The sequence below is a fragment of the Cynocephalus volans genome, chromosome 3, assembly GCF_027409185.1.
Source record: "Cynocephalus volans isolate mCynVol1 chromosome 3, mCynVol1.pri, whole genome shotgun sequence".
NCBI classification, from domain to species: domain Eukaryota; kingdom Metazoa; phylum Chordata; class Mammalia; order Dermoptera; family Cynocephalidae; genus Cynocephalus; species Cynocephalus volans.
Genome location: NC_084462.1, coordinates 146,420,441 through 146,442,145, shown reverse-complemented (window position 1 = coordinate 146,442,145; position 21,705 = coordinate 146,420,441). Strand labels below are relative to the sequence as shown.

Sequence of the window (21,705 nt, the reverse complement as noted above, 5' to 3'; positions counted from 1 at the left end):
AATGTTCCCGGATTTTTTTCTGATTATAAAGCTAATGATGTTTTACAATGTCAAGTATAACCAAATTTGTCTCTTTTTTTGTACTACTCTTACTAGTTCTCAGGATCACATGTAGCCTATTAAGAAATTTCAACTTACAAATTAAAGTAAAAGTTAATAGTTAATGGACTCCTGAATGTTAACAGTAGCTCACTTTTCCTTCAACTAGTAAAACTTTTTCACTTATCAGAAGATCAGAGATTTAAAAATGCTACCCAAAGATGAACAAATCACTTCACAGCAGCTGCACCCCCTCCCCATCTCACCTCTAACCCCTCCGATCCTTTTTGGTCTCTTCCTTGTACAGCAGCCTGGGCTGCCTGTCTTGTGTTGCTTCCCCTCCCACAAGACATCACTCTTGCTTCTTTTCATAACATTATGATCTCTTCTTTCCTTTATTTGCATTAAAATATGCTCCTTTTCCTAACCCCTCCATTTCTCTGATCAGCACAAATAAGGCTTGGGGAGCTGGCTGGTTAGCTCAGTTGCTTAGGGCATGGTGTTACAACACCAGTGTCAAAGGTTTGGATCCCCTCACTGGCCAGCTGCCAAAAAAAAAAAAAAAATAGAAGAGAGGCCTGTGAACACACACTCTCCTTTCAACCCATCATAAAGCAAAACATTTAGGGCCAAAGCACCAAGTATTTCTTTTTTCTCTGGTAGGAATTACAAAATCCATTATTGGTATGATTTACTCTAGTAATAAGACTTAAATAACTCTAATGTTGATGAGAGTAAAATCACTTATTCCAAACCCTATGTGCCAATCGTGTTTTATTTTTTCAATTTTATTTTAAAATGTAATATTAACACTGGAATATACTGTTAAGAGTAGATTTAAAAGGCTTCATTTTTATTTTATAAATACCCATAATGATTTAAGATCACAAAGTTTTTTAAACCAAAATTATAAATGATTTTAGCATTTTATCTTTCTCATTAGCTAAGAAATCTTCACAACAAACTTTTCATAAAAGAAACTTCACTGCGAGAGATGAAGACTGAGCTAGAAAGTTACAAAGAAAATAATTTGCAACAGTCATTCCAGATAAAGTCCCTGAAAGATAATATCAAGGATTTACAGGAACTTATTGCTTCTCTAACCAGAATTAAGTCTTTGAAAAACACCAATATTCGGAGTCTTGAAAAAGGCAACTGCGATCTAACTGAACAAATTATAGAACTAGAAAACCACTTAAGGTAGGGAATTTTCTAGTTTATTTTCAAACATGTCTTTTGTCATAAGCTTGCAAATAGTATATGAACTCCAAATTCTTGATTGATCACAGAATTTAGATGTAGTAGAATTTCACTTAATATCTGACCCAGTACTATTACATTTTTCAAAAATTATTTTGTATTGAGATATAAATCACGTACCATAAGATTCACCCTTTTAAAGTGTATATATTCAGTGGTTGTACAACAGTCATAACTATCTAATTTCAGGACATTTTCATCACCTTCAAAACAGGGCTACAATTACAGGTATGTTAGACCTTTTGAGTGTGTCTTACATGTGCCTGATACAGTTTTTAGAATTAAAATGTTTTCTTTAGATAATTTGATTAATTTCTTTCTTTTCTTTTCTTTTTCTTTTTTTGTCTTTTTTGTGACCGGTACTCAGCCAGTGAATGCACCGGCCATTCCTATATAGGATCCGAACCCGCGGCGGGAGCGTAGCTGCGCTCCCAGCGCCGCACTCTCCCGAGTGCGCCACAGGCTCGGCCCTTGATTAATTTCTTTTAAACTGATTTAAGTCCATGAATTCTTTAGAGTCCAATTCTTAGACAGAAGAGGCATAAAGACATGGAAGATGGACTAAAACTTTAACCTAGCTTCTGGGTAGAAAATATTATCAATACCTAGTAATTGGTAGTCAAAACAATAATGAATTAATAATTGCTTATATCTAAGCTTTTACATGTGCTATTCTCTATTGCTGTATCATTATTTCTAATTCCGTTTCCCTTCATTGAATCCTAATTGAAGATCCCATTCAGGTATTGTTAAAATAGGAGAACTTGTATCCATGTGGAACCTTCTGATTTTCACAATATTACCATTAGTGGCAGGCAGATATTCATACCCAAATTTCACCTTTAAAAGGATGTTTTCAAAATTGGCCTCCCTCAGGGGAACTACTACAGGACTTAACACTGGAGTGCTGGATGGTTTTTCTCTCCATTTCTCTACCATTTCTAGTCTCTCCCTAGAAATATTTGAATAGCTGCACAGCTCTTTTCATAAAAAAAATACATTTTTACTTGATATACATATTTAATATATTTTAAATAGGAGATATTTCTTTTTATTATTTTTAATTAAATTTCAAAAATTGGTTGAGTTGGTTTCATGATATTGTTACCTACTAATATTTTACACAGAGTACATCTGGTGGAAAGAGAAAAGGCTGAGCAAAAAGCAGACCTTTTGGAGAAAAAGTTATCAGGTGCTAGAAGATTCACCTCTTTTATGAACATGAAAGGACAAGAAGATTCCTTAGATATTTTCATGATGAAGGTGAGAACAAATTTTGATTTCTGAAGAAATTGGATTTTTATAACTGTGTTACTCCAGGAGATAATGGGAAATGTTGAGTAGTTTGTTGGTCCTCTTCTTAATGGAGGATTATAGGAAGCAGTACAGCATGGTGAATTGGAAGACTTTCTGATGTATGGAGAGAAAGTGCAAGGAGGATCTGGAGGTCTCTGTGATACTGAAAAAAAAGTTAGAGGGAATAAGACTGGGAGAGGGAACCACACTGGGAGAAGTGTGGTTAGAGAGTGAAATATTGGAGTTCTAAATCTCTAGTGTGGATTAGTTCCTGTTGCTTTCAAAATCTGGGTTTGTGGATCTGGATGTAGGTGGTTGAAGAGAGGTATAGGTGAAAGTTATTGAAACTGATGCACAGGAATCACAAAGCTAATTTGTTTGGTGGGTCATCAACATTGGCCATTGATGTCTAGAATTATGGTATGAGTTGGGTTTAAAAGAAGGACGTGAGAGTGGTTTCTAAAAGACAGTGATTTATAGGATGAGTAAAAGATATTACAAAAGTCTGGTACAGGAGCATGGGGGACAGACTTGTCAAGGAAGTGGTGAAAGTTTATTGTGATATTCTTAGACTATCACAGCTTATTATATAGTCTGAATGTAAAACAAGGTCCTACATGACCCAATTAATATGAGAAGCCCTGTTTAAAAAAATTCAGCAACTACAGTCATGTGCTACATAATGACAGTCAACAGACCACACATAGGTGGTCCCATAAGATTATAATGGAGCTGAAAAATTTCTATCACCTAGTGATGTCGTAGCCCTTGTGAAGTCCTGGAGCAATGCATTACCTTTTCTATGTTTAAATTCATAAATACTTGCCATTGTGTTACAATTGCCTACAGTTTTCAGTACAGTAGCATGTTGTTTAGGTTTATAGCCTAGGAGCAAGAGGCTATACCATATAGCCTACATGTGTAGAAGGCTATACCATCTAAGCAAACAGAAAGGACATTGTTGGGGGGGAGGGGGGAGGGAGAAGGGAGGGAGGTTTTGGTGATGGGGAGCAATAATCAGCCACAATGTATATCGACAAAATAAAATTTTAAAAATAAATAAATAAATAAATTAAAAAAGAAGGCTATACCATCTAGGTTTATGTAAGTTATCTATTAACTTTATGATGTTTGTGCAACCATGAAATCTCCTAATGATACATTTCTCAAAAGGTATCCTCCCCACTACACACCGTTAAGCCATGCATGACTGTAGTTTCAAAGTACAGTCCTCCTTGGGTATCTGTAGAAAATTGGTTCCAGGACCCCTGTGAATGGGGTTTTAGTGATATAAACCCATCGTTACTTCAACAATTCTAGCTCTTCTTCTGTTTCTTAGTTTCGTATGACAAAAAGCCCAGAAACTGAACTTGCTTACTCAATTCCCAAAGCTGAAGGTGGCAGGAAGGTGGGAAGAATGTTAGGTAGAATTTATAAAGGTAGAATTCTCCTGTGCGATGTGGGGGAAAGGAGAAGTACAAGCATTATCTTTTTTTTTTTTTCCTGTTGTATTTATAATGGAAGCAGGATGATTACAGGAACACAATGGAAAGGTTGGGGGAAAGAAATATGACTTCTTTCACTTATACTTTCACATTATTAAGGTTGTTATTATTAAATTATATTCTAATAATCATAATTTTTAATGAAAAAATCCATTTCCCTGTCAACTTTTTACTTAATGGTCTTAGCATTCATTGTTGATCCTTGCCTGAATCATTTATTTCATTGGGAGTTGCAAAACGCCAATTTTTCAATTTCTAACATTTTTTCTACATTTATTTATTTATTTATTTTTGGTGGTTGCTTAGTACGGGTATCCAAACCCTTGACCTTGGTGTTGTCAGCACCATGATCAACCAACTGAGCCAAATGGCCAGTTCCCTTCTGTATTTATTAGCTCAAATTTTCCTGTAAAGAGTTTACCCTTATTATCTGGGGCTGTTTGGTTAACAGCTTCTCTAAGCTAATTTTTCTTTGTTCTCAAAGCAGTTTCTCCATACCGTCATTTCAATACCTTTTGCTGTTCTAGTTTGCTCTTTTGAATATGCTTTAGCCTCTCTTGTGACTCTTTTAACTTTTTCTTTCTATTGAGGGTCTTTTCTTCTGAAGCTTAGTGCTTTGATTACTGTATTTTCCATGCACATTTTCAACATCATTGAGATATAGTTTTCCTTAACTTCCTTTTTTCATTTAACTATAATATTACAAAATTTTCTTAATAAATATTTTTGAAAATAATTTCTAGGAAATGTATACTTTGTCATAAATAATTTATTCTTTTTTGACATTTGCAGTTTTTATTTTTTCATGTTATGAATAATGTTGTAAAGAATATCTTTGTGCATGAATCTTTATCCAAATATTTGATTATTTCCTTATAATACATTCCTAGAAAAGTTAAACTAATCTATGCTACTACTTGGTGCTTATAAAATTGTCTATTTAACTGTACCCTTGGTGCACTGACTCATCACTTCTACTGTTATATTTTATTTTCCTGATTATTTTAATAATGCATATTTATGGTGAAAAAATATTTTACTTATACAAGTATTGTTAAACCTGCAGTTTTTTAGTCTAGAGTAGATATGGTATTATGCTAGTGTAGAACAACATCTTAAAGCACAGTTCTTTATTTCAATACTGTTGATTTCTGCAAAGGAAAACTCCAGGACTAAGAATTCCCAAATAGATGAGCACAGCAAGAAGTTCAAAGAGCTAGAGAAAGACAACACACAACAAATACTATTAAATATTTGGCAGAATTTGCAGATTGCTACAACACCAAGATTGGAAGAGAAAATTCGGAAGCTTCAGAAACAGCTGAGTGATTTGAAATTGTCAAATAAAAATATGAAAACTCAACTGACAAGAGTAAATGTCCTTAAAGTAAGTAAAAGGAAGTGAGGCTTTCAAAAATTCACTTAAGCGTTGGTCCATTACTATTTTAGCTACATGTTTCTCATTAAACTTTTAAAAAATTAATATTAAAATTATCTTACATACATACAAAAGTATATATAATTACTTATAAAAAACATATAGAATAATAAAATCAGATGCCTGCGAATCCACTACTCATTTTAAGAAACAGAATATTACTAATCCCATTGAAGTCACCATTCCTGTTCCTCAAAGGTAACTGGTATTCTAAATGTTATGATTATAAAATCTTTTGCTTTTTTAGTTTTACTTTAGTCTCTTACTGGGGTAACAGTTAAAAGTTCTATTCATTTTTTTTGCTCTTCTTTCGACCTTCTCCCTATCAAATTTCAGTTATACTATTTCAAATGTAAATTATGCCAAATATGCACAAAATAATTGATCAACTGATATGCCAGTTTTTTTTTCTTTTTAAAATTATGATATGCTAGTTTATCAGCAATATTTCTCTTACTGAAGAGCCAACTATTTTCTTTGTTTCCATATTTGATTCATATAGGCTGTAAGACCTTTGAAAACATGGAAAATGTGTTTAAATCCCAAGTGCTCAGTTTATAAAAGTGCTAAGTGAATGTTGGTTATTGATGAGTATGATGGTGGAGAAATGTCCTCTTAGTTCAGAAATTGTGGAATATTTTTTCCGTTCCATATATCTGTCTATTCAAAAATTTAAAAAACTAAAAAGAAGCCTGAGTTATCATGCCTGTCTGCTGTTTACAAGAGATCTAATCACAGTCATCTCCCTCATACTCTCTCACAGGACAAAACAATTGAAAAGCTCAGGCAATCTATAAGAAAAATGGAAACAATGAAAGAGAAGGCAGTTATGAAAACAGACAACTTGAAAACTACATTAGACTGTGCAGAGCAAGAGGCAAGATCAGGCAAAGAGAGGGCCCATGAAATGCTAGACGCTATCACTCCTAAACTCTCCACAGCAAAGAGAACACTTGAAGAAGTATCAGGACAAGAACAAGAGGTTGTGTTTTTTTCTTTCTTATTATTATGTTAAGGTTAAATTAGTTGAAGTGATACGCACTCACCTAAACTAACTTAGATAAAAGGGAATGTATTGGCTTTATGGAATCAAAGATGTTGAACAACCTAACCTCTGGGAGGACAGAGATGCACCTGGGCCCCAAGATGAGCACCTGGAACCTAACAAGGCCTTTCTCACCACCTCTTCTTGTTATCTATGTGTCAGCTTGTCTGACAGCCAGCTGGTTTTCTCCATATGACAGTAAACATGGCCACTGACAACTATGGAGTTTTATATTTAGTTTCTGCGACAAGAGAGAGAATCCCAAGAAAGGGTTTTATTGGCCCAGTTTAGGTCAAGTGATTATCCTGTGTGAATCCATGGCTAGGGATGGGATGTATGATTATTTTAGCTTAGGTTTGCTTACACATCCTCTGATTTATCAGAATATTTATCTGAGTTATCAGGAGGGTAGGGTCATGTGAGAGAATGAAAGCTCAAAGGAAACCATGTGTGTCACTTTCTGTGTCAGTTCCTAGGAGAATAGCACAGTGCTTCTACACGTGCTTAGATTTTCACAATACTTTTATAAAGCAAGTATTTCAAGAGAATTTTTTAAGGGCTAGCTAATCATTTTGGGCAATTGTTAAATTATTATATCACACCTCCATATATGAGTACTTCAAAAAGTTTGTGGAAAAATAGAATTAGAAAATAATGGGAATCTTTCCGTGATCTTTTTGAAGTACCCTCATATTAGTTGCTTAAAAATTTGAAACTTCAACCAGTTACCTTAAGATATGTTAACATAAAATCATGATATTAACATTTTTTCTTTTATTTCTAACTTTTGCATGTTCACTTTCTTGGCTGTTTTTATTCCTCTTTTGAGTGCCCCTTATTTTATTTTCAGTCAAATCTCTTCTCCTTTGGGCACCCTGTATTTCACTCTTCATTTCTGAGAGGATTTTGTGTTGTTCTTGCCTGAGTTTAATTATCATATTTTCCTTATCCATTAGACATTTTGACCATCTTTTTCGTCTGTTTCTATTCTGAATTACAGTCATCCTTTGGTATCCACAGAGTTTGTTTCTAGGACCCCTGCTGATACCAAAATCCAGGGATGCTCAAGTCCCTGATTTAAGGTGGCTTAGTATTTGCAAATTACCTATGTATATCCTCCTATATACTTTAAATTGTCTCTAGATTACTTATAATACCTAATACAATGTAAATGCTATGTAAATAGTTGTTATACTGTATTGTTTTTTTATTTGTATTTTTTTATTGTTGCATTGTTATTTATTTTTCAAATATTTTTGATCTATAGTTGGTTGAATCCACAGATGCAGAACCTGTGGATATGGAGGGTCCAGTGTATTACATTTCTGATTCAAAAATGAAGGTGTTTCCCTCTGCCCATGTCTGCAAATTCTTGGTTAATTGGTATTAAATTCGTATCAGGGTGTTGTGTCAAGTATGCTTCATATGTTTCATGGCTGTTTGGGAAGGAGTATTTTCATCACCTGACCAGTTTGGATGATGCTACCTTTCTATTTTCTTCTTAATTTTATATCGATATAATTTGCCATTTATCTATTCACTTTTAAATTCCTTTAATTGCCCTGGTCTTCTGATGTATTTCTACTTTAGGGTAGCTGAAGGCAGGGTTTAGATACTAGATTTCTTAACTCAATACTACCCTCTTCTGGTGGTATACTGAATGCAGTTGCTAAAGTTGACTAGATCAAGCCTTTTATTTTGGAGGTGGTGTTTTACGTGATGTCTGATTCTGCAATAATATCTTACTTATATAAGTCCCTTAGTTTCTGCTACTAGTTTTTTTTTTTCTCTTTCCTTTCTGCCCAGCCTCCAAGGAATACCTCACCCTTCCAAGTACCTCCTTCTACCCTCAGAAACCTTGCTCTCCAGAACTGCTATTTCTGGTCTCATGTGCTTCCACCTTCTTGTTTTTCCTTCTCCACTTGCCAGTGTTCTGATCCACTGGGTCTCAGATTTGTTCTCAGTATTTCTCCATTTATGAACTGTCCCGTTTCTGGGGGTAAGGTTGTCTGTGTTCTACACCACTGGAAACTACCTGTACCCTCCTCTGAAGCCACCTCTGCTGGTTTAGGATACTGATTTCCCCACTCATATACAAATTGAAGTATGATAGTCTCTAGCTATATTATAGGCATGATTTATAGGTGGTTTTTATTTGTTCTCCTTGCTGATCATTGGAGCATGGGTGGAGTATTTAGGGTACTCCTATCATATAGCAAATTAGAAGTCCAAAAAGTAATTATCTTATGGATGAAAAATAACAAAACAAGCAGCAATAAAATTAGGTTTAGTCTACAAAAGTGTAAAAATAAGAAAAAATCTTAAAATTCAAAGGAAATTTTAAATAAAGAATTCTTGTAACAGAAGAGACCATTTTTGGGGGGCCTGCCTGTGGCTTACTCGGGAGAGTGCGGTGCTGATAACACCAAGGCCACGGGTTGGAATCCTACATAGGGATGGCCAGTTGGCTCACTGGCCGAGCGTGGTGCTGACAACACCAAGCCAAGGGTTGAGATCCCCTTACCCAGCATCTTGAAAAAAAAAAAAAGAGAACATTTTTCCAGCTTAAAAATACTGTTTGTGGAAATCGTTACATTTAATGAAGAATGTTTAATAAGACCTAATTTCTAGTACCAATTTCATTATATGTAATAAATGGGTGACCCAAACTAATGACATATCTTTATTTGTGTGGTGGTCTTTGTAGCTTACTGACTTTCGAGAAACTATATTGAAGATATTGGGATTTAACATGAAAACAGCAGACAAGGAAATCATCAATCAGCCAAAGCTTATTATACATGTTTATGAAATATCTAACGAATCAAAGATTGCTTCTGATTGTGAGACTAGACAGGATAATGAATAAAGTTCTGCCTTTTCATTGCTGCCAACAAGAATTCAGCAGATACGGATGTTTCCTACACCATCTTGAACATGGCTACATGATGAATAAAATGCATTGGAAATTTTTCACATAAGTCTGTTCTCTCCTATGATGTTTGGCATTTAACTTTTCTTTGTAATAACCTTGTTCTGTAACATTATTTACGGTCTAGTCTGGATTGTTACTTATAATATATAATAATTATCTAATTTAATTATTAACTGTATTTTAAACAGGATATTAGAAACTTACATTCTTGGCTGGAATATTTATATCCATAGTTAACAGCCTTTTTCTAGAATAAAAACTTTATTGGATATATGCTCCCCCTTAGGAATCCAGGTAAAGTTATATTCTATAGATTGAATCTATCTTATTTGATTAAATGAGAGTATGAAAATCAGATATGAAATATTGAGGGGTAGGAGGGTCATTGAGAATTCTTGTAAATGTGCAATAGTGTGTATTGTGTTTTTTATTTTCCTAGTATTTAATAGTCTGCCAGCATTGTCCTAATGATAGGCTGATATCTAAATTAATGGGCTACTTTTTAAATAGTATAATTTCTAATTTATTGAATTTAAAATAGGAAACTCCTCACCTTTCAAGTTTTATTTATTTATTTATTTAATTTTGGGGGGTGGGTGGGCAGCTGGCCAGTATGGGGACCAAGGTAGTTTTAGGTTTACCCAAGATGTCCTCTGTGGGATCAGGACAGAATCTGGACAGGCCTGTGGGACTCAATGCCTGCTGTGGTCATTTAAAAGGGTCTCCTGTTGGGTTTAGTTTCACGGAGCTCTTCAGCGTGGGAGGGATCAGGTTGTTTTAAATTTTACAGAAGTAGCACTTTGAAACAAAATGATTATCTTGAATACTCATTCAGGGAAAAAATGAAAATCATTCCACTTCTAAATGGTCACCCTCATGATTCCCAAACTGTGTGCCAAGATACCCAGGTATTCTGCAGGGATCTCAGCATGCATGAAATATTTCAGATTATAAAGAGAAACGCTGTGATATTTGACAGCTGTCAGAAAAGTACATGAATACTAGCTCCAAGTAGTTTATAATTTCAACATTAGAACATTCTTTGTATTAGTTCATTTTCTGTTGCTGATAACACGATACCTGAAACTGGATAACATATAAGAAAATGAAATTTGGGCCGGCCCGTGGCTCACTCGGGAGAGTGTGGTGCTGAGAACACCAAGGCCCCGGGTTCGGATCCCATATACGGATGGCCGGTTCGCTCACTGGCTGAGCGTGGTGCTCACAACACCAAGTCAAGGGTTAAGATCCCCTTACCGGTCATCTTTTAAAAAAAAAAAAAAAAAGAAAATGAAATTTATTTCTTACAGATTTGGAGGCTGGGAAGTCCAAGGTCCAGCGGGCACATCTGGTGAGGGCCTTCTTCTTGGTGGGAACTCTCTGCAGAGTCCCTAGGCAACGTTACATTATGACATGGCAAAAATGGCAAGAGCAAGTTCAAAGATCTCCTTATAAAGCCACCAGTCCACACCATGATAATCCATTAAACCGTTAATTCATTATTCCATGAATAAGTCAATCCACTCATGAGAGTGTAGTCCTCATGATCCAATCACCTCTTAAAGTTTAAAGACCCCACTATTCAACACTGCCATATTGGGAATCAAACTCCCACATGAGCTTTGGAGGTGGCAAACATTCAGACCATAGGGCTTTTCATTCCTTTTGATGACATTATCTTTGCAATGAAAGATATGTCAATGAAAACTGCCCAGGGCTTCTGAGGACTTGTAAATTTGTTAACGAGTGAGGCCTAGCTGTCCTGCAACCATGGGGAAAGAGGCACTCTCTCCTGACTCCAGAATCCCTGCTGCAATGTAAGAGACTCACCTTTCCTCTCAAGAGTGTCCTTGGCCTAGTAAAAGAGGAAAGGTGGGGGACACCCTGCCCAGAGCCTCTACTTGCAGCCCAGCCTGCTAAGAACCATATATATCTTGTTCAGGATTCCCCCAGGGCTATAGCCCAAAGGTCAGTTGCCTGCCATCATCTTAGCACACGGGAGCTGGTAGCACTGTGCTACCCCATGAGCCAGGCAGGCCATCTCCCCCTACCAGAGTACCCATCTGTATTAGTCCATTTCTGTTGCTTATAACAAAATACTTGGAACTGAGTAATTTATAAGAAAATGAAATTTATTGCTTAGTTTTGTAGGCTGGGAAGTCCAAAGTCCAGGGAACACTTATGGTGAGGGCCTTCTTTGATGGTGGCTTTACAGCAGTGCAGGGATCTCTCATGGTAGAAAATGGTGGAGCAGAGAGAGAGACTCTCGTGTGATCTCCTTATAAAGCCCTGAGAACCATGCCCCCTGACTACCATTATTAATCCATTTGCTACAGCATGATCCTATAATCTAATCACCTCTTTAAGGCCCCACCTTTCAATTACTATAATAGGATTTCCCACCTTCTTTATACTGTCACATTGGGGACTAAGTTTTGTGGGGACATCAATCCACAGCACCTTCTCTGAGGAAATGTGAGCACTACCAGTTCCTAGAATGAAGCTCTCCATGACAGTCAAGGTGCTAAGGTGTGGCAGTATCTGAAAAAACCACATTCTGAGCACATTAAACATCTTCTGTAAGTACAAAGAGGCCTTAGTTAGTGTTAGCAGGAACTTGATTGTTCAACCATGGGGCAATGTAAAAGGTTAGCTGTGTTAACTTTGAGCAGGCAGGGGAGAGAAACCCTTTAAGTACCTGAAACAGTCTTTTCTAGAAATACTTTCAGTCCTGATGACCAAATAAATCACTGCCATGCTCTTCTTCAGTAATTGGATTTGGATTTAAGGCTTTAGAGAAGTGGTTCTCAGTCTTCTAAATGCATCAGAATCACCTGATGAACTTAAAAAAAATTTTTTTTGGCTCCTGGCCAGTATGTGAATCCAAACCCTAGAACTTGGTATTATAATACTGTGCTCTAACCAACTGAGCTAACCAGAAAGATTACAGTTCAGTTACTGTGGTATAGAGCTGATGTATGGATATTTTTTCAAAGCTCCCCAAATGTATAAATTGATAAAATTACTTTGGAAAACTGGCAGTGTATTAGTTTCTTGTTGCTGTATAAAATATTATCACAAATTTTGTAGCTGAAACAATACAAATTTATTATCTTACAGTTCTGGAGGTCTCACTGGACTAAAATCAAGGTGTCAGCAGGGCTGTGTTCCTTCTGGAAAGGGGAGAATCTGTTTCCTTGCCTTTTCCAACTCATAGAGGTTGCCCATGTTCTCGGCTCATTGCCTCCTTCCCCCATCTTCAAAGCTAGGAATGCCAGGTTGGCTCAGTCTTTCCCACATTACTATTTCTCTGGTTCTCCTCCTCTTGCCTCTCTCATCCCCACTAAAGGGCCCCTGTGATTAAACTGGACCCGCCTGGACAATTCAGAGTGATCTTCCTATCTTAAGGTCATCTGATTAGCAACTTTAACTCCCTCTGTAACCTTAATCCCCACTCCCACCCCCCCCTTTTTATCCTGGCTCCTTGCCTCACACCACATTAATTCCCTTTTGCCATGTAACTTAATGTACTCGGAGGTCCGGGGATTAGGACATGGACATTTTTCAAGAGCCATTACTCTGCCTACCATAGTTAACATCCACTAAAATTGAACACATGCATGTCTTATGAACATGCAATTCCATTCCTACATATACACATAATAGAAACGTGTATATTTTATTAAAAGACATTTACAAGATTATTCATGGCAGCATTGTTCATAATTGCCCCCAAAAGGAAACTACCCAAATGATCAATAGTAGTGTAAGCATGGCAACCAGATCCATTAGTTAAGCACTGAGATCTCTTTTGGGATTGAACAGGAAGAGGTCAACGGAAATACTGAATTTTCTTAGGGGCCAAACTAGCCACTAGGGCCAGGACTAGGGAGATGACGAATAGAGAAAAGCATGGGTTGAGGAAAAAGGGCAAATTTACGGGGTTCCACTAAGCAAGTGGTTGAGACTCTAACGTGGACACAGAAGAAAAACAACACATTACAAGTAAGGGAACACTAATTAAAATAAATGTGAATTTCTCATAATAAAGCACAGAAGCCAGAAGACAATGGAAGAATAATTTTAAAGTGCTAAAAGAAAAGTACTGTCAGTACAGAATTCTAAATCCAGTGAAGGTATCCTTCAGGAATGAAGATGAAACAAAAGATGAAGAAAAGCTAAAAGAATTTGCCAACGGCAGTGGAAACCTTCTTTACTAGCCTCACAATTTTTCTGTAAACCTAAAATTGTTCTATAATTTTAAAATATATATATTGTTTTCAAAAAAGACTCAAACATGGTGGGAAAAGCAGTGGGCTGTAAGGAGACCTTGGTTCTTGTTGAAAATCTGTCACTAACCAGCCTTGTAACCCTTGATCAAGTCCTGGCACCTCTCTGAACTCGAATTTTCTTTCTCTTAAAATTAGGAAATATGGCCTGGATTTCTGCGTTCTCAATGTGGGGTTTCAGGTAGCCCCAAGTACTCTGGCAGAAACATTTTTTTGGTCAGATAAAGGAGCTTGTTGGCCCGGATAGACAGGAGCCGGGAGCACAACTACCAAACACATTCTGTCCGTGGCCCCATTCTTCAGCTGCAAGGCGCCTGTCTTCAGGAGTGGCAGGCTGAGCTCAGTCTCCTCCCACACCGCAACCCTACTCAGAGCCCTCGCCTGCAGTCCGACACACCTTAACCGCCAGTACGGCTGCTTGCGCGGAGACCACCTTCCTGTGAAGGACTCCGTTTCAGAATTCCCACTGTAGACCCAGCGAAATTTCTCCGCAGAAGCTCCTGACAGCCCAACCCACGCGCTTAGAGAAACCCAGGGAGCCCGCCCTACTGCGCATGCGCCCCGCTGAACGGTGCTGCACGTGCGCCAATCGGTGGGGAAAAGTAAATGGGTGGGGCAATTAAACGTGGAGAGTTGGCGGGAGAGGACGGAGAAAACGTGGAGGAAGTCTGTGATGACTGGCTGGCAGAAATGATTGGTTGGTGGAAAAGGCTAGTCCGGGGAGCGCCTTTTTACGGGCAGGGAAAGTCCTCTTTAGACTGAGCTGCAACAGACTTCGGAATCCGGGTCTTGGTTCCAGCCAATCAGGGAGCGGAGGAGGGCGGGACCGGATCGGGCGGTCTCGCGGGAAGACAGTTTCGCCGGCGCGGGAAGCGCGTCTCCGCGACCCCGCCCGGGCTCCGAGGACGCGTTGCTACGGGCCGAGGGCGCCCGCCTTTCCCCGGAGCGTTCTGGGTGGGGGCGTGGTGTGGGCGCCGACTGGACAGCCGATGTTGGACCTGGGAGTGTGGGGCGGCTTCCGACTTTCTCACGTCCCGATTCTGACTCGGAGAGTCTGGGATAGCGCCCATAGCTGTGCTTTTAAAATCTCCTCAGGTGAGCTGGCCTCTTAGCTCATTTGAGAGAACGTGGTGCTGAGAACACCAAGATCAAGGGTTCGGATCCCCATGTGGGCCGGCCGCCAAAAATAAAAAATAAAATAAAATCTCCTCAGGTGAGCCTGATGTTCAGCCAAGGTTGAAGCATCAGCCCCCTGCACCCCCACTGAACTGGAAGGGGTGTCGCAGCTGGAGCGCGCGTGGCTCCCTCGGGGTCTGGGCCCCCTCGAGGTTTTCCAGGCTTAGGGAGGGCCGGCAGTTTGGCGGGTCTAGGTTGTGCCTGCTCCCCTGCAGCAAACCAGGGGATGGAGAACGGACGCGGGCCTTCCGTAACCTGGAAGCCAGTTGACCATCAAGGCGAACACTCCCTCCCCGTAGGCGTCCACCCTGGAGAAGAAATGGGATTAGGCCTTTGCTTGGGGAGCCTGACATGACAGGAGGACTGACGTAGCTGGGGTGTTGGCGAGGATCAGTCCGCTAATTTGCTTTCTCTGGCGGAGGAACCCGGCTCAGGTCACAGCCATCCCAACCTAGTTCTGAAGATAAGTTGTTCTGGTCACTTAGGACTTGACCAGGTATCTGGGCTTCTTCTATAAGCTCTTTCTTTAGGGTGAACTATTTCAATGGCAGAGTTCATTTATTGCACTGGTTCGTTTTAGTTTATTTTGGGGCTTTTGGTACTTTATTTCAAAATTCTGACGATATTTTATAGTAGCTTCATGTGGAATTAGAGGATCTTTTGTTTCATTAACAGTTTTATTGAGGTACAATTTACATACCATAAAATTCACGCATTTAAGTGTATGATTAAGTGATTTTTGTGCAACCATCACCATAATGGAATTAGGGAATCTTTGACGATTTTTTTTTCTGGTAATTGCCATTACCATTCTCAAAATTTGCACAAGTGGACATTTGAGGGATACAATGTAACATAGAACCTCTGAAAATGTACACTTAAATTGTGTGATACCTGAGCAAGTGAAATTAAGAGGGGAATTGAAGCAGATGTTCTGGTAAATTGCAGGGAATGAAACTTTTGAGTCTTGTTTATTACTAAATAGATATTGTCCATTTCAACTGTCTTGTATGTTGAGGAATATGGCATAAACCCTATCTTACAGATGAGGAGATGGACTTTGAAGGATAAGTTGTCTAAAGTTTCATAGCTGTGGTTGGCTGAGGCCCCCAACCTGGATGCTTATTTTTAAATTTGTTGCCTTTGCCATCTCAACAGCCTGGTTTTCAACTATAGTATCTATGTGTGTGTGACCTGTACAGTCCATTCATTCACTGAGTAAGTTCTTGAGTGGCCACTGTGTGCCAACAACACTGTTCTGGATGCTAGAGATACCCTAGTGAATCAGATATGGTAGTGAACTCTTCCTGCCCTCAGCTCATCTGGTAGGAGAGATAAGGATCAATTAGAGAAATTTTAATTTTAGAAATTTGAGACATGCTATTTTTAGAGATTGAAACATGCTATTCTTTAAAAATAGGCAAGCTAACAGGATTGGGAGTGGTGGTGGGAGGCAGGATCTGACTTGAAAGAAATCTTAATGAAGAGAAGAAGTTGGGGTGTAAAGAGAAAAAGAGGAAGCAAGCGTGTGGTTTGAGCAACTGGAAAGATGGAGTTGCTATATACTGAGTTGAAACAAGGTGACATTGTGGAAGGACAGAGTTTTAGGGGTAAGATCATGAATTCAGCTTTAGATGTTTCTAGATACCTCACCTCTTAGACACCCAAGTGGAGATATGGCATTTAAATCCATGAAGTTGGATGGAATACTACCAAGGGAATAGGTTCAGGTAGAGAGAGGACCAAGGACTGATCCCTAGTGTTAAACTTCTCACTGTGTAACGGAGATGAAAAAAGGATTATTCAAAGCACCATGAATGCGATGAGAAGCCCGAAGGGTCTGTACCCCAGCACCTCCCCTGTTAGAAGGAGAAAACTGAGTACAGCCCTGATTCAAAGTTAGTTTCTGTTTTTATTGTAAAGACAAGGGAGTTTCACAAGAAAATTCAGTTGATTCAGTCATTACAAAAGGACACAAGGACATGGGCAGTGTTACAAAAGTTATCTATGGCTAAGTATAGCTTAGCAATGGAAACTAGTAACATCAGTAAAATGAACAATGTGACATTCCAAAGTACAATTCGTGAAAAGCTAAGTTGGTCAAACTGGCTCATTATCTAAAACATAACCTCTCCTTAAGCAAAAGTTACATTCTTATGATAAAATCTGAGTACAATTATCTCTAAAATTTCACCCAACAGACAGCTTGCCCCTAGCAAACATTTTTTTCACATCTTTCCCTTCAGCAATTCTTAAAATCTCTTAACAGAATCAGTATGACAACCACCAGTTAGCTCTAAAATCATTAAAGTATACAATCCCATACCTAAGCAGTGATTAGAGTTGATTAGATGGGCGGTCGCCCCCCGGCTGTAGGCTATGGCTTACTAACAGAGGGCTTTTGCCCCATATATGTATTTACCTAAAAACCCTATTCTAAAAATCAAATGAGAATCAACATTATTTAATTAGAATTGATTAAATGGGGTTTTGCCATGCTATCTGTAGACTTTGGCCTCCTACCTGAGGGCTTTTGCCCCATAACCCTATTCTAAAATCAAATGAGTATCAAAATTTCTAACCCTCCACACCTAGGACATTTCAATGTTTAGAATTCAAGGAGATGAGGAGCAACCAGAAGGGAAGATTGAAAAGGAGAGTCCAGTGTGTTAGGAAAACCACAGAGTATACTAACTTCGGAGACAAATGAAGAATATGTTTTGTGGAAGAAGGGGTAATTAACTATGTTAAATGTTATAGATTGATCAGGGCTGGTAGGTTAGCTCAGTTAGAGGAGGTGTTGTAACACCAAGGTCAGGGATTCAGATCCTCTTACTGGCCAGCTACCAAAAAAAAAAAAAAAAAAAGTTACAGATTGAGCAAATAAAACGAAAACTGAGAATGGCCCATTTTAATGAGAATAGAAATATATAAAAATCTCTTGATACAAAGTTTATACTTGCAGTTAGTGCAGAACTATTTTCTCCTTTTTATGGAAGTATACATTTTTGCAACCTTTTTGAAGGGCAGTTTGATATTATTTACAGTTTAAATGTGAGCTTCCTTTGAGCAAGTAATTTCACTTGTGGGAGTTTGTCCTACAGAAATATTTATACATGAACACACATATATAGATATAAAAGTGTTTATCACAGCATTGTTTACCATTATAAAAAATACGAATTTCCATCAAAATGAATGCAGTTGTTAAAGGGAAGATATAAATGTATAGATATGGAAGATAGCTGCTGTAGACTGAATTGTGTCCCCCCAAAATTCAGATGTTGAAGCCCTAACCCCCAACATGATGGTATTTGGAGGTGGAGCCTTTGGGAAGTAATTAACTTTAGAGAAGGTCATGAGGGTAGGGTGCCTATGATGGCATTAGTGTCCTTATAAGAAGAGAGACCGTAGGAAGACACAGTGTGAAGGCGGCCATCTGCATGCTAGAAAGAGAGCCCTCACCAGGAATGGAATTGGCTGACACTTTGATCTTGGACATTCTAGGCTCCAGAACTGTGAGAAATAAATGTCTGTTGCTGCAGGCCATCCAGTCTGGTATTTTGTTATAGCAACCCAAGCTAAGACAGATAACCTTGTTAAATGATAAAGTCAGGTTATTTAATAGATAACCTAGATATCTAATGTATAGTATAATCCCATCTATCTTAATATATCACAAGAGGCCTTTCTAGTTATACTATGAAAAATTATTCTCTTATTTACCATATTAGTCCATTTCTGTTGCTTATAACAAAATACCTAGAACTGGGTAGTTTATAAAAAAACAATAATTATTGCTTACAGTTTCAGAGGTTGGGAAGTCCACAGTCCAGGGAACACATCTGGTGAGATGACTACAGCAAAGGAGGTTGTCACATGATGAGAATGGTGGAGTTGGAGCAGAAAGAGAGAGTTAACTCCTCATTCCTTCTTTTAAAGCCCACAGAACTACAACCATGACCACCATTAAACCATCAATGGATTAATCCATTAACTTAGGCATGGTCCTCACAATCTAATCACCTCTTCAAGGTTTCACCTTTCAATTATCATAATAGGATTTCCTGCCCTTAACAATTACAGTGGGGATTAAGCTTCACTGAGTTTGGGGGGACATTCAGTCCACTACATTTACCCTCTCCGATCACTATTGCATTACCCTATTCTATTTGCAGCACTTATCACTATCTAAAAGTACTTTATTAATTTTTATACTTGTTTGCTATCTTTCTCGTACCAGTAAATAAGAGTTTTGCCTCTCTTGTTCATCTTTATATCCCCTGTGCTGGGGGATATAATTTTTAATCACACTTTAGGAAAAAAAAACCCACACAAACAATATTACTGTGGTTGTTTTAAAATAAGACCACAAATTATTTGAAACTCTTTCCTTCAAAAGGTGATGGCTATACTGCCATTTGCAACAACATGGATGGACCTTGAGAGAATTATATTAAGTGAAACAAGTCAGGCACAGAAAGAGAAATACCACATGTTCTCACTTATTGGTGGGAGCTAAAAATGAATATATAAATTCACACACACACACACACACACACACACACACACACACACACAAAAGGGATGGGGGGGGAGAAGATATAACAACCACAATTACTTGAAGTTGATACGACAAGCAAACAGAAAGGACATTGTTGGGGGGAAGGGGGGGAGGGAGGAGGGAGGGAGGTTTTGGTGATGGGGAGCAATAATCAGCCACAGTGTATATTGACAAAATAAAATTAAAAAAAAAAAAAAAAGGTGATGGCTAATTTCCCTCCTTTTGAAAGAGGGTTGGACTTTAGTGACTTGCTTCCAGTGAACAGAATATGGCAGAAGTGGAGGTAGTCAATAGGTCATAACTTCCTCCTTGTTCTATCTCTTGGATCATTCATGCTGTGGTAATCCTGCTGCCATGTTGTGAGGACATATCAAGCAGTGCTATGGAAAGGCCCATATGGTGAGAAACTAAGGCCTACCCCAATAGGCGGGGGAACTGAGGCCTTCTGTCAATATTCATGTGAGTGAGCCACCTTAGAAGTGGGCTTTTCAGCCCCAGTTAATCCTTCAGATGACTTCATCTCCAAGCTACAAGTTGACAGCAATGTCACAGGGAGGCCCTGAGCCAGATCCCTCAATAAACCCACTCTTGAATTCCTACTAGATAGTACATGTTTACTGTCATAGCCACTAAGTTTTGGTGGTAGAATGAGACTGTGAACACACTCTGCTTTAGGACACATCACAAAGCAAAACAATTATAACCTAAAGTAGCAAGTATTAATGTTCTTTTCCACTAGGAATTATAGAATTCATTGTTGGTACAATTTACTCCTTTGAAATAGTGAAACAGTTTTAATGTTCATGAGAATAAAATCACATATTCCAAACTATATGTGATAATTTTATTTTTGGTGGCTGGCTGGTAAGGGGATTTGAACACTTGACCTGATGTTATTTTTAAGATGTATTAAACACTGGAATACACAACTGGATTTGAAAGGTTTGACTTTAATATATAATTATAGATAAATTAAATACCCATCATGATAAAATATTAATGTTTTAAAAATTCATAATTATAAATAATTTTTAAAACCCTTCCTCTTTAGGTAAGGAATCTTCAAAACAAACTTATAAAGGAAATTTCGTTGCAAAAGTTGAAGTGTGAATTGAAAAGCTACAAAGAAAATAATGCCCAATAGCCATCCCAGATAAGGTCCCTAAATTTGATATCAAGGGCTAGAGGGGCATATTGCATCTTTAATCAAAATAAGTCTTTGAAAAACACGAATATTCAGAGTCTTGAATAAGGCAAGTGGGATTTAAAGGAATGAATTATAAAACTAAGGTAGGGAATTTTCTTTTTATTTTCAAACACATCTCTCATCATAAGCTTTATGAACTCCATGCTTCCAATTGATCACAGAGTTTAAATCTCACACAATTTCACTTATTGCCTGATCTAACATGATTACAGTTTTTTATTCTAAGACTTGTGGTTATTTTATCAATATGTATGGAAAGGAGATATTTGATCATATACTCTTATTGATAGCAGTCATTCATTTTTCCTCTTATAAGGGTAAAATTTGAGAAAGCCACAAAATATGAAAAGCTTTTCTATCTAGTTTTAAGTTCTATTGTAGACCATTTCTATTCTATGTTGTTTACTATATGTCAGGCCAATTAATTGCTTTCATTTTCTTTTCAGGTTTTCATTTCCCAAGTCACTTTTTTTTATTAACATATTCATTGTTATAAATCATACTTATTCATTATGTCCCTTATCCAATCTCTCCCCTTCCCCCTCCCTCTTCCTCCTCTCCTTTCCTTTTCCCTATTCTTCTCCCCCTCTCCCCTATAATAACCATAGATTTGTTCTTTCCATCTGATAGCTTAACTGTTCCTCTGTTGGTTTGTTGCCTAGATGATCTGTCCAGTACTGAGACAGGTGTGATCAAATCCTCCAAGTCACTTTAAAAAAGAAAACATAAGAGTCTGAAACTAAAGTAGGAAACATATTTACTCAAATAGAGATTAAACTCAATGGAAGCAACGAGAGATCAATGTGGTGTGTGTGTGCGTGTTTCTGGTTGTGCAGACATTGTTTAAAACAAAATGGCTGAAAAGTTAAAGTCAAAAAGTAATTAAAAGCAATTTATCAACCATAGCCATAGCTGGATATATAACAGCTGACCAGGCATAGCAAATTCTTT

The 21,705-nt window shown here is 37.9% G+C and overlaps 1 protein-coding gene across 1 annotated transcript in view; it reads left to right on the top strand.

The window, feature by feature from the left end:
* LOC134372765 (uncharacterized) overlaps positions 1 to 14,209 on the top strand; it is a 45,023-nt gene extending 30,814 nt beyond the window's left edge. The window contains exons 4-9 of the mRNA XM_063090139.1: positions 983 to 1,239; positions 2,427 to 2,562; positions 5,260 to 5,487; positions 6,302 to 6,520; positions 9,291 to 9,426; positions 14,055 to 14,209. Coding sequence (XP_062946209.1) covers positions 983 to 1,239; positions 2,427 to 2,562; positions 5,260 to 5,487; positions 6,302 to 6,520; positions 9,291 to 9,426; positions 14,055 to 14,209 — 1,131 coding nt within the window. The remainder of the gene's footprint in view (positions 1 to 982; positions 1,240 to 2,426; positions 2,563 to 5,259; positions 5,488 to 6,301; positions 6,521 to 9,290; positions 9,427 to 14,054) is intronic.
* The last annotated feature ends 7,496 nt before the right edge of the window (positions 14,210 to 21,705 follow it).